The sequence below is a fragment of the Bacillus rossius genome, chromosome 3, assembly GCF_032445375.1.
Source record: "Bacillus rossius redtenbacheri isolate Brsri chromosome 3, Brsri_v3, whole genome shotgun sequence".
Classification (NCBI taxonomy): domain Eukaryota; kingdom Metazoa; phylum Arthropoda; class Insecta; order Phasmatodea; family Bacillidae; genus Bacillus; species Bacillus rossius.
The window spans coordinates 101,492,142-101,506,248 of NC_086332.1; the positions used below are offsets into that span (position 1 = coordinate 101,492,142).

The window sequence follows — 14,107 nt, forward strand, 5'->3', positions numbered from 1 at the left end:
TTCAGAGGCTCGAGTTCTCAATTCTAAAAAAAATTGTTCTGTTAGTGAAGCTCTCTTTACAAATTAAATTAATGTTCTTAGTTTCTCAGTATTCGTTAAACAATGTGCAAATTCTTGATAATTATTATTATTTTTTTTTTTCGGTTTCCGTTTATTACCATACTTCTTTCGTTCTTCAAAAAAAATTAAGTGTCCTTACAGTGTTTCAATTAATTAAACTCTTATCTCGTGAAGGTTGGTGCAACTCCTCGAAGTCAGTGTTGTCGAGAAGAGTAGCTCCCTGGGCTGGCCATCAGCAAACACCACTCAACTCCAACAGCTACTGGACTGGCTTCCAGGGCAGCTCACAACTTCTCCCCACATCTGCTTCGGAGTTGTGCCATCCTCATCACGAACAGATTACAATTCTGAAACATCATCAACAGGCATTACCATCACGCCTGACAAATACAAAACTAACTACTAAACTGCAATCGATGGGCAAGGATGCAAACACACAAAAAAATAAAATTAATTAATTCAACTGCTAACATAAAGTATCCCACCCTTAGCATAATCTAATCAGGCAAATAATTTGATAGGAAAAACTTAAGGAAGGGAAACATGACCTCCAATGATTTTCCCTAACTCTTGAGTCTTGATCTTCTCTATACAGCAAATAGTCCCCACGAAGTAACTGGGTTGAAGGTCAGTTCACATGACCCACCCATAACCTCTTCTACTCTTCTTTTCTTCTGGGGGCAACCACAATGCCCACCAATCTCTCTCCATGGTGCCGAACCAGCTATCCCATGAGAGTAAACAACGTAGTCAATAGGAGCGCAGAGGGGAAACACCAATCTCTGGCTTGTCGAGTCATAAAACTGCTTTATCTTCTTCTTCTTCTTCTTCTTCTGAGCAAAACATCTGATTAATCTTGCTACTATTCTTCCCAACAATAAAAAAAAAGTTCATCAGGTATCTTCATGAAAAAACATTCTAACTAATAATAAGTCTTCTTTTTCTTCTTTTTTTTTCTGTTAGATGTAATAGAAGGCCATGTTAGGGAGGTTATAGGGAAAAAGAGTGGCCAATTCCCACCCCATCACCCACCTAGATCATGACTAATTAACTTTTAAACTTTCTATTTCAAACAAATTAAAAAAAAACCATTTTTTTTATTCAAACTTTTAAATTATAATTACTTTTACGTCATAACCTCAAAAGCTAATCAATAATTCTAAATGAAATTGTGATTTACTGCATCCTTGTTCCATCCGATCTGTTTGTTTATAACCTTTCTTGTAAAGTATAAAATTTTCAAACATTACTAATTCAAAAAAAAATTAAATTCTGGTGTCCTTTGAGTTACAATTAACTTTACTATTTCTTAGCTTGAAATAATTTAAGTTTTCAGAACTATTTCATTGTCTAATTCACAACACTTAAAAATCAACTCAAAACAACAAATCATCAAAATCAATAAGATCATCTGACCTACCTATCAGTACTGTGAACTTGAACTGTTCGTACACATTTATAATAAGCTATTGTATTTAAATTCCAACCTAAATAAGGTTTAAAAAAAACTACTAATCCCTCTGTAAATTAAGAAAATTAACTTTAAAAATTAAACTTAAGGTATTAGTTCTTTTTGACAGCTACCACAACTCACTAGTTCCATTACATTACTATAACCTAAAAAGTTCTGTAAATAATGTTTATAACAAAAAAAAACTCCAGTTACTGTCTTCCATAAAAAAAAATAAAGCTTTACATGACCTTATTAATCTCCACTTGTAAGTCCATGGCTGCCAGCTTTCTCTTCTCTTGAATCTTCAGTCTTGGCTCTTGTTTCAGTGATCTTGTATCTTGTCTCTCGAACTCTTGTCATCTTGTAAACTGGACTGCTGCTCAGCTCATCTTAAGGAATCTGTAACAGTTTCAAAAATACATGTTAATTTAAATTACATAATTCCTGTTCTTTGGTCCTAAAAAAAATTGTATTATTAGTACACATTACCCTGAAACAACATTATTATTCATTGTTTATTACTTAAAAAAAATGCTTTACCATAAAATCCTTTTTTGTTCTTTTCATTAGGCCTATTTATTTTCCTTCTTCTTAATTAAATTCTGCTTCAAATGTTAATCCTAACTTAAGACCTACCATCTATTTATTATTCATTACCTACATTATTTATGTTACCCTAAAATTCCCATAAGTTTCTAATACTTCCTATCAAAGACATTCTCTCTAAAAAAAAATTTACTTGTGACTCTTAACTTAACAAACTTAAAAAAAAACTTTTACACTAGACTTAACTTATTATTCATTCTTAGTTACTAAATTTCTATATGTAAACTTTAGTACTTACAAACAAAAACTGCCTATTTCTCTCTACCTCTTAATCTCTTTCAATTATTACAATAATAATGTTACCTTGCATCTTTAAACTTTCTTCTTTTCAATTAAATTAGACATCTCATAACAATAAAAATTCTGCCTATACTCTTCTTATGGGTGTACAAACCAACAACAAAATTTCAAATTCTCAAGTTTCCTTATATTTAAATTATGCAATGCACATAACCTCTGTGGTGCCTGTACCCTTTTAGGCCTACCACCTTCTCCTCTCACATCATGACAACTCTTATTCCTCGGGGTCTGTATTCACTGTTACAAATCAAATATCTCAAAAAAATTAAAAACAAATTTATTATTTTAAGAAAACAAAAATTTACATTGAATTTACTATGGAGCCTGGAAATCTTAATGTCTCACAGCAGCTAACATGACTAAATCCCATGGAACCCCAGGTTTACATAACCTGTGCCCAAAAATTTAAGCATACCAGGCTTTCTCTGCACTGGTTTTACAGCATCACACACTATTTAGGGCCCCTGATCTGCCATCAGTCCCAAGGAGTTTTCCCACAACCCCTCTCTACACAAGCGCCTACCGCATTCCTCTCAATTGGCTATCGGTTTTACGGCATTCTTTTGGGATCCGACCATCAAGTTAGGGCTAATCGAACACTAAACCTCCATACTTCCAAACTAATGTAAATCAATTAAATTTTCTCTGTAAATTCTAAAAATCAAAAAAAATTATTCCAACATGCCAAAGAAACTTCCAAAAAAAATTCATAATCTTATCTTCAAACCATTAAAATAAAAATAAATAGATTACTCTGTTTTCTCCTTAATAACTGTAAACTGTCAACAAATATCATGTCGTAAATTTTAACTATGCTTACTGACTCTTAATCATAAAATCTCATTTGTCCTAATTAATAAACAACCGATTTCCTTAAAATCTCACTGTATCTCTCACACTCAAACTTCACTGGCTGAATATCTCAATAAATTCAAAAACAATTATCTAAACTCTTAAAGAAACTCCTCCCCAATTATTCAAATTACTTCACCTTATTTTATTTCATTACTTAAAACACCTTACTCAAAAAAAATTAATTAATTATCTAGCTATCTTCCATTATTATTTATTTACCGAACAAAACTTTCTCCTAAATTAATTTAGTAAAATTCAATTTCACATTAGGCAAGTACACTAACTCTCTACAGCAATGTTTCTCATTTCCCTCCTTCCTAACTGAATCCAATCTTACTTAACCTCCAGGGAATTTACCTCACAAAATAACCAAAAATTTCACTGTAGTGCCTATCTGCTATAGGCCCACTACACAGGGGGCTCTAACCCCACCAACAAACTTCATTGAAATGGTACCCTATCCCATACAGGATAGCCACTTCGGTACTACCATGGGGAACTCCTGCCCCAAACTACTCACAACTCTCAGGATTCTCCTGACCCTTAATTCCGTAGTCAGCCCATTTCCTATGGTCTGCGCTACAATTCCCTTTCTTCCCAGGGACACAACGCCTCACCTTAGGGTCCCTCGCCCTAATGAAAACATTAATTTTGTCTCTCTGTTCTTTTGGAGTAAATTCCCTCTACACACAAAATCTAGCCTTCCCAGTTTTCTCAATGCTTATCGATTTTATAGTGTACCTCCTTAATAATGTTTACAAATCCCAAAAAAATATTTTTAAAACCGAGGTAGAATTTAACTAACAAAAACATAAACAACTTACAACGAAACACTTCTAGCCTATACATCATACACTTCTTAAATTAAATTACTTACATACTGAAAGTTCCTCTTCTCCTAAAACACACTTAAATTTAAATTTATTTAACCAATAGTCTATTTTCTTATCGCTAAGTTACCGTACAGCTGATCAAAACAAGGTCACGGCCTGTCCACGTCTCCGTATGAGCCCGTGACGTCACCGAATTCCATCAGGTGCGCCAACCCTCGCTTGCGGTTCCTCCGTTCTCCGCTAGGTCTCAGCACCTCCCCGTCACGTGTTCACTCTGCCACGTCCACTGACGTGTCGTTCTGAAACAACTCTCAACATTTTTCTAATTAAAACAAAACATCACTATAAATTCTATAACTCTCTTTTACATAAACTCTCGTTTTCTCTTTAATTCCTTTCTAACGTTTATCCTTCCCTCGACTGATTTAATTCGTACGTCTCGTCTCCTACGCGCACGAAAACAAAACCAACTTCTCTTGAAAATAATTCCTATTTACGACAAAAAACTTTATTTTAAATTATAATTCTCTTAACCTACAATCTTAAAATGAACTTCAATTAAATTAAACCACTTGCATTATCTCTAATAAGCATTTAACTTATAACGTATTCTCCTCACGTAATAATCCCCGATATAAATCTACAATAAATTCAACGACTTAAAACAACTTATCACTATAAACTTTATCCTTACAAGTATCCTCAAATAAACATCTGTTACGTCAAAAAAAAAATCTCAAAGACTTCCTCCACTATAGACTAAAATTCCGTAATCCTCTCCTCAAGTAAACTCTTAATAACCTGCTATCAGAAGCTGAAACTAACTTAATAATAAACATAAAAATCTACCTCTCTCTCTCCAGAAATAGAACCTACCCGGCGCCTCCACCATTTCTGTCACGATCCACCTTCAGAGGGGGGGGCGAGAATCGTAGCTCTTTACATAGAAACAACTCGCTTGGCATCAACTAGTCTTAACTTCATAAAATACTTTACTGTACCTAGGATCATAGGTTCGTCATCCCGTACAGGATGTCTGGTGAGAGCTGAACTAAGGAGATTTTGCAAAATAACATAATACTTAATTAAAATTATTTTATTCTTAAAGTCAAATACTCAACATCATTTTAAAGAACATTTAAATAGCGGGATTACAATTTAAAACAATAATCTCTTTACTTCCTTAACGATTGAACGACCTTACAAGAGAGAGAATGAGAGAACTTCACTAAACACTTCCCTAGTCCTTCCGAATACCTCAAATCATAATTAATACTTAAAATTAAAACAAAGATAAGTCCATACTCACATTTTCCGAAAAGCCTTTCTTGATCGATTACTTTAAAAAAATAACGTAGGGGCCTCTCCTGCCCTTGAAATCCCGAACGAACATTACATTTTAAAAACTATGACGCGTGACCCCTGACGAGGGCCATAGCCTCCGCCCGAAAGCTTGACGACTACATTATGACCTAACTTAAATTAAACGACTCGTGGCCTCTGGCGTCGACCATAGCTTCCGCCCGAAAGCTTGAATTCCTACATCACGAACGAACTAACAACTCGTGACCACAGGTGAGACGCATAGCCTCCGCCTGAGTGAGCCCCGAGTCACCACTCACTTGCGCTTAAATTCGCGCGCCCTGCCGCGCCTACCATAACAAAAGCTCGTTATTGAAGTCAAATTTACTAAACAACTAACTAGAACATCTGGGAAGACTACCCCCCCTCTACCCCAATGTGCAGGCCACACCGCGCGGCTTGTTACGACAGCGCGCCCCAGTAACTGCGGCCCGTGGCTGCGCCAGCGCGCGGCCAAACAAACAAACAAAATTCTGCAAGCCCGCAGCGCGCCGCGCCGGCCCCGTGCCCCAATTACATGGTCACGCCACTTGCGCTGACGAGTGAACAGAGCAGCCAGCCCAGAGTCCCGTCAGTAAAGTCCCTAAATTTGATTTCAACAACCCTGCAAAATTTCAACCCGCGACAATATTACCAGTCATCTCCAGTCACGAGGCCAGACAATGTCTAATGTCAGGCATATAGACCAAGCGAATCCGAACCGCGAGGCTTACTTCATCGATACTTGTTATATATTTCAAACATCCCTTAGCATATTTCAAGCAGACAAGACAAATAGTCTCCAAACTTTCAGGTCTATTTTAATTTAATAACCTATTTCAAGAAAACAGCTCAAATAACTAAGCATTTTTTATGCTTAATAGGACCAAAGTAGTGTATAAAAGGGGCTTCGAGAACAGTCTTCTAGGCTGAGGATTGAGGATGGGTTCAATGATCAACCTCTCTGACGTCACGGCGGTCATATTGGATGACCTTGACCATGACCTTTTACCCTGACCTTTGACCCTGACCTTAACCTTTGACCTTGACATTTGACCCGGCAGCAATTTGGATCCGTCATCTTTAAATCGAACGCCCCAATCACTTATGCTGCCCTTTTCGTTACGTCCGCCATATTGGACATGTATGACGTCACCATTGCACTGGTAGTCACGGCCGCCATCTTTGATTTTAGAACTTTGTAATTTTCGTTACGGCCGCAGTCATGAATTCTAATAACATGTCTGCCATGTGTGTGTATATTGTCTTCATTCCATTCCCCGTGTGTACTGTGTGTTCATTCCGTTTCCTGTGTGTACTGTGTGTTCATTCCATTTCATTTGTGTATTGTGTATTCATTCCATTTTCCTGTGTGTACTGTGTGTTCATTCCGTTTCCTGTGTGTTGATTCCCTTTAATTTTGTGTACTGTGTGTTCATTATATATCCTGTGTGTACCTACTTAGAGTACTTTGTATTCATTACATTTCCTATATGTACATAAACCCTAGCGTATGAGCAACAAGTATGTAGTTACCACATATGCAGCTGCGTTGTTGCTCAGATAGGAACTTAACTAGTGTATATAAAATGTACTTAAATTTTCATAAGTTTTTTCTTGAGATTAGATATTCTGTGTGCTTTACCATGTGAAGGGGCGAACACCCTAAACGTATATTACCTTTTCACTGAGTCACATTCCTGGGTAAATTTTCTCCGTGCCATCCCCTTGTTAATTTTATATACGTAGCCACCATGCACCAGGTAACAGGTACCTGACTCTGTACATAATTTATAAGTATAGTTTGGCAGGAGAACGTAAACTTAATTCCAACTTGTTTACCGATGTCCCAGGTGCAGTTTATCGGCTCGAGACGTGTGTACGCGTGGCGAAGGATGTGATGTCTACTGCAGTAGGGGAGTGGAGAGATCGGTCCCCCGCCGACCATTCACCCCCCCCCCCCCCCCCTCCCGAACAACTCCCAAGGAACCGTACCCGCCTGCAGTGCCTCTCCACCCCTCCTATCCACTCGTGCTCTCCGAACCTTGGCACCGGAGTTTGAACAGCTCTTGATAGCCCCCCGCCAGCCACTTCAGAGAGCCTCCAAGTTGCGTAACACCGCATTTCGCCATCACTCGCGCGACACTCAACCCCCACGACCGCCGAGCCCCCCCGCTGATCCCGCCTGCCGCTCAAACCACCCTCGCTGCTTCTCAGCAGGAGCTCCATACAGCTGTGCTTCGTACATTGACAACACCATGTACACTTTCTATGACACAGAGTTGGCAACATGTCCATCATGTACATTTTACTCTCTTTATCGCGTTATAGTCCACTATGTTCATCCATACTAATAATATTATAAATGCGAATGTGTAATTGTCTTTTGTCTTTCTTTCACACAGTAATGGATTAACATGATTTTTCACATAACATTTATGGGCCAAAGAGTGATATAGATTAAATATAATTATAAAATTCCATCTCTAATGGAGTGAAAATGAGGTAAATTCAGTTATATAATTGAAAAGCATAGGCCATATGTCATAGGCACACAAACAGTGAATTTGTGTCATTCTATACATCTGCCACACAGTCATATACTAATAGTAAGGTCTAGCAGTTAGTTTCCTTCCTTCCACTTGGCGTAACCTATTCGCTTAGTGAAGCTCGCTGCTGCTGCTAGCAAACTACAGGTGCTAGTAACAGTTTAGTTTAGAACATCGTCAATAGATGGCGTTGCCTTGAATTTGAAATGCGCTATCGTTTGGTGCACCCATCCTGTCTTACCTAGAAGTTACCTGCCTTCCCACAATATGAAGCTTAAGATTGTCGTCCCAATTTTGCTGATATGTACTCTTGATGCACCGAGACTGTGCAATCAATGGGATTTTTAAAAAAATTCCCATTTTTAAGTTAATATCTTATGAACTTGAAACTTGGTAGTAATGTTCCTATAATTATGATTTGTTTAGCACGGATAACACTGGATACTTGAGCTAGATTACCATAAATAACGAAAATAATCATGTCCTGATTCTTTAAGAGATAAATCAATATGTGAACATGACTCGTAAACTTTATTTCCTGAAAAATTACAGTGTTGCAAAATAATGTCTCGTCCATCTCCTAGGAAAACAAATATGTATAGTTGAGAATAGCTTGTTGATAGAGTTGAATTTAGCTCCAAGCCAAGCATCAAGTATTGACGCATCGTTGCATCTGTCTATACAGTATCAAGAAGTTTTGTTACTCTAATACAGTCAGTGTAAATAATGAAGTTTGTGCTTTGTGTTGACAAAATGCATTTGCCCTAATTTGCTTGCAACTGAAATAAATCCATGTATTTGCCTACATCAAGTTATTGAGTGTTTTCACTAACGAAAGTTTATGTTTTTAGAAACCATTGAAAATGAAACATTTAGAAATATTATAATCTTTATTCCTCCGAAGAAATTATCTTCCGAGTTTTGCCGGTATATATAAAGACCTATCAAATTGTGTATTTATATATGTATATATCCAAATATTAAAAATTATATGCTCATTCACTGAAAGCTTCTTTGCAATAAAAACATTGTCATAAGTTGTAAAAATTAATTTAAATATTACAAAAATAATTTTTAAAAAATAGATTTAATTTTTTTTTCTTTTTTTGTTTCAGGTAAGAAAATTTTCAAGAACACATACTTCTCATACCAGTGGGACAGTAAGACACATCATTCACCTTTGGTATGTAGAAACATATTTTTTTACTTGTCAGGCCTTAACATTCTAATAAAAAATGAGCTACTGCCACAGAGAAGGCAACAAGAGTCGAAAATTCTGGGTGAGTGACAGAAGAATATCATACTCTTGGACATGCACCAAGAACTAGCAACACGCCAAACATGATTTTTGGAATTGCCGTGGATGTATTTTACGTTTTTGCAGTTAGGTTAAAACACGTACTAGATAGACGTTCGGAGTCCAAGCACAGGTAAGGATGGTCGAGACGATGCTAGGTCGGCGATCGCGGAGGCCGTAGGTCCCTGCCAGGCAACAGGCCCGAGTCCTCCCTAGTATGGTAATCGTGCTGAAGTCGACGATGGTGATGAACACGAGCCGGAACTCGTACAAGCTGGACTCGCCGACGGACGGCAAGCCGTACGGCTACGCGCAGTACGCGCAGTACGCGCAGTACGGACAGCAGCAGCAGCAGGCGCCACAGGAGCAGCACGCCTACAACAGCTGGTACACCGAGGCGCCCACGCTGCCCCGCTACGAGGAGACGCCCGCCGCGGGCAAGGCCTCGCCCTCGCCGGCCGGTTCCTGCCTGGCGGCGGCGTGCGTGTGCTGCCGCCGCGACGCCGCCTCCTCCACCGCCGCACGCGACCAGAACAGCGGCACGCTCTCCTCCACCGCCAACGTGCTGTCGTCCTACGACGACGACGACGGCTTCGCGCCGCCGCGCTACCGCTACCACCAGAGCGTGGTGGACGCGAGCGGCGGCACGACCGTGCTGCGGGGCGGCCCGCCCGAGGCGCCGTGCTGGGGCGGATCCTGCTGCTCGCGCGCACCCCCGACCCAGGACGGCTCCCTGTCCGCCCCGCCCGCCCAGGGCGAGGCCTGCTGCAGCAGCTGGTGCCGCCCCACCATCCTGCTGCTGCTGCTCGTGCTGCTGGTGGTCGTGTTCGTGCTCATCTCCGGCATCCTGCTCTGCTTCAACTGTACGTACCGCTCTCGGCACCAGTCCTCCTACCGTCTCCAACAACACCACATGCCTGATGAAACCAAAGCCTTTCATAAATAATAATTAAACTAAACACATTTAACTATTATTAAAAATAAATTTGTAATTAGATTAGGCTTTTACTGTCCTGGAATACCTTTTACATAAGTGTTCAATGGTTATTTGTGACAGAAGGGTAAATTTTGGATTACTCAATTATGCCTACATGAATATATTGTGAAAAACTTGTTTGTTTCGCATTATAACAAAGACATTGGCTCTTTATCTGTTCATTCAACATACTCAAGCGCATGCACTTTCAATCGTCTTCCACGTATAAAGTTTTGATTCTTATCTTGAGATTATCTTTGCAGACACATCCATCCTGCCATAAACAAACCCTTCTCCTGTTCTAGTATTTTATTATGTGATACTTCGATGGCATTCCTCAGTGCCAAATGTTGGATGTTCAGTCACTATGTATTGGTTGTAGTAGAACAAACATTATGTCATGGTCTTTGGGGCGAAAATTCTGACTTTTCTTTTCACCTTTTCATTTTCATATTTCCCAATATTTCATTGAATAACCATCATAACGTTCATTTATGTCCAATTAAAAACTTGAACAATCCTCGAGGATGCTAAAAAGTAATGAATTGCACAAAACCACTTATTACATGGCGAAGTCGAGCGACTCAAGTGTGCTACCAGAATAGATGCTCATTGAGACCACGTGTTCCACAGTTGTCTCGCTGCCGTAGCTGATATATCGTTAGTCCGGAAGAACAGTGACACAACTCAAAAAAGTAAGTTTTTCAGGAAACGAAATTGAAAATTTTACCTAATTTTGATATGTTTTCTCTCACAATTTTGGAACGGTAGGTTTTCTATAACAAGCCCTATTATGAATTTAATATCTTGTATTTATTTTACAGTCGGATTTTTTCAGAAGAATTGTTTATATACTTTTTAAAATAATATTTAAAAAAATTATTTTGACTTATGTCACTTTTCTTGCGATAGGTATTGTTAAGTTTTTGAGTTAATGTATGCAAAATAAAAAAAATGCCACAAAGAATGTTTTGATAGAAATTTAAACTTAAATTGCTTTATTAGGCTTTGAAATATTATGTACTGATTGCAGACATTATTATTATCATTATTATTATGTAACTACGCATTTTCAAACTACATAAGCTGACAGTTTTGAATTACAAAAATTAACAATTAACACTTACACATCTATAGTCAAAACTTTCAAGTAGCATACACAATGAATTATACTCTAATACATTTATTTTCCCTTCTAATTAAAGTAAAGGTATGCCAAGAACAGTTTTAGCTAGAAACTAAGAATTAAGTTTTAATAAAACACTTTCAGAAATTCCACACTATCAATTCAGACTGCAGACCAAAAAATATTACTGATTATTATTTTGTTATACAAATTGAGACTTTTCATTTACAAATTAGTATAAAATGTCGCATAGCAATTTGGAATACATTTTTTCCTCAACAGAGACAATATACAATCTTTTTTTCTTTTCGGAAATCCCTTGTTTTCTTTGGTACGCTTTCTGCAACTGAATGTTTGACACCTTGTTAAGTTTATTATCTCTTCTAAACTGCAAAACATCAACTTGTTTGAATTCACTTTCTTCATAGGAAGTCTTGTAGAAGAGTTTTCCAAACTGATCCTTCTTCACCCTGAGCACTTTAACTTCCGAAATCTTGAATTTTTCTCCATCAGTATTTTTTATTATCCGAAGGCCAAGTTCAGCTGATAAAGCTTTCATATCGTTTATGTCTTCATGGCAGTTTTCATGCACTCTGCAGGGCTTTCCGGTTTTCTTTGCGCATCGTATAAGGGACACGTACTGTTCAGGAACATAAATTGGCCCTGACTTTAGGGCTCGAGTGATGTGTCTCTCTATCACCGAATGAGCACCGTCCCCTTCATTTTGACTGTGTCCGGTTATGAGAAACATATGTGTTATACTTTGTATCCACGAAAACTCTCAGTAACAAAATAAAATGCATTATTAGGAAGCCTATTACTGTCCCCTTTGAGGTACTGATATTTCAGTTTTACCTCTGACATACTAGCCAACAGGAATTCACGTTGCCTTTTCAAGTCCTTGAAGCCCCAGTAATCATTGAAAATATTCCTACGCTGATCTTCAGTGAACTTACTAAAACATTTTAGTCTGCATTTTTCGTTGCATGGTGGTTGTAATTCTCTGCTTGCAACAAACTTTTGGCTGTTAGAAAATTATGTATAACTTTCACCAGCATTTCTCGCTCTTTTAGCTAGATTCTTTTGCCACTCGTCTGGATTAAGTAACCTTTTTTTCTACCCCTCTGCTTATTTTCGCTGGGTCTCAAAACACACCTTGATGTAGCTTTTCCACTTGTTGACGTACTGGGATCAGCATTTTCAGATCCCTTTATTTGTAGTGATTTAACATTCGATGCTTCGTCAGATGTAGAGACTGTAGGATCTAAGGCATTGCAGTCTGGATCAGCCACGCTGTCATTACTTGACAAGTCTGATACAGAATCACTGCTGGAAAGTTAATTGTGGCCAGAAGCATTTGCTGGAGGGTTACACACACTGTCCCTTCCAATATTGTCCGGGAAAAAATGCACAAATTTTTTTATTTTATTGATTATAAATGCTTGTCAATAATTATAGTTAAAAAAATTACAAAAAATAATTACGTACCTAAGTTTGTATTTTTGGCGTCATAAATTTTTTCAGGATGTTTATCAGTCGTATTAATATCGGACATGCTTTCTTGTATATCACCTTTTTTGTTTATAGCGATGTGCCACATACAAACACGGCCAGATGTAGCTCTTTCCTCTTATTTGTCATTATCACGCTCTTTGCAGAGTCTGAGTATTAAATAACAGCGACTGTTACTGGACATTCTTATCTGAAATAAACAATCAAATTTAGTGTCAAGCATATCATTGCGAGTCTACAGTATGCTAATTATGATAGAAATATCTTAACACAATCATGAAATGCCATTGTTACAATTGATGAACGAACATACAATCTAGGCTCACACTCATTGCCATAAAACAAAAATTACAATAGCTACGCATCATTGGGCACATAGCTTTTTTCCGAACATTTTAACTTTAATATCATATTTTAATATATTTCATTTAATAATTGGATGATATCAGTTTAGTAATGTTATAGGACTGACACAATTAAAAATGCAGGATTATAATTTGTTCTTAAGTAGGTTTTAATAAGCTTAACTCAACAGAGTCATTGCAATAATTCTAAATTATAAAATATGAAAGTGAGATTCGAACAAGATAGAAATTGAAAACGGCTCGCTAAAAACAATCTACACATATTAAAAAGTTCTTCCATCCATGATCTTTATTTAGAATTGAGTTTCTGTTTACAGAACCACTTTAAAACAGTGAGTGATTCCGGGAGACAAATAATCTAAAATTTTCAGGAACAGTGACAACTTCTTAATACATACAAATACCGTCTTAAAAGATGCAGAAACCGTAAGGAAATTCAATCACATAAACAGACACATCTCTAATTAAAAGTATACTTTATTTAAAATAGTGTAATATTTTTACTCACTTTCAACGACCAGTGACACAAATCATAAAGTGTCACTCTTCTTGAACAAATCACAACTCCTGCACAGCACCTTTTTGAGATAAGTCGTTCTTCCTGTTTAAAACACAGTCTTACTCTGTAAACGTCGTGACTCAAAACGAAATGTGACGTTCTTCTTGCCCCGCCTGAAACTCATCTGCTCAAAAGAAAGGTGACACTACTACCATCTGGTGAGCGGTTACTGCCTGTAGTTTTGTGACGTTTTTCTCGCGAAAAGTATGAATGATAAGGAATGTGTTTCAATGCATAACTCAAAATCCGGGTTTTTTGAGTTGTGTCACTGTTCT

General features: G+C 37.7%; 1 protein-coding gene across 1 annotated transcript in view; it reads left to right on the top strand.

The window, feature by feature from the left end:
- The first annotated feature begins 9,511 nt into the window (after positions 1-9,511).
- LOC134531353 (agrin-like) overlaps positions 9,512-14,107 on the top strand; it is a 946,059-nt gene continuing 941,463 nt past the window's right edge. Inside the window, exon 1 of the mRNA XM_063367052.1 lies at positions 9,512-10,157. Within this exon, the coding sequence (XP_063223122.1) occupies positions 9,512-10,157 (646 nt within the window). The remainder of the gene's footprint in view (positions 10,158-14,107) is intronic.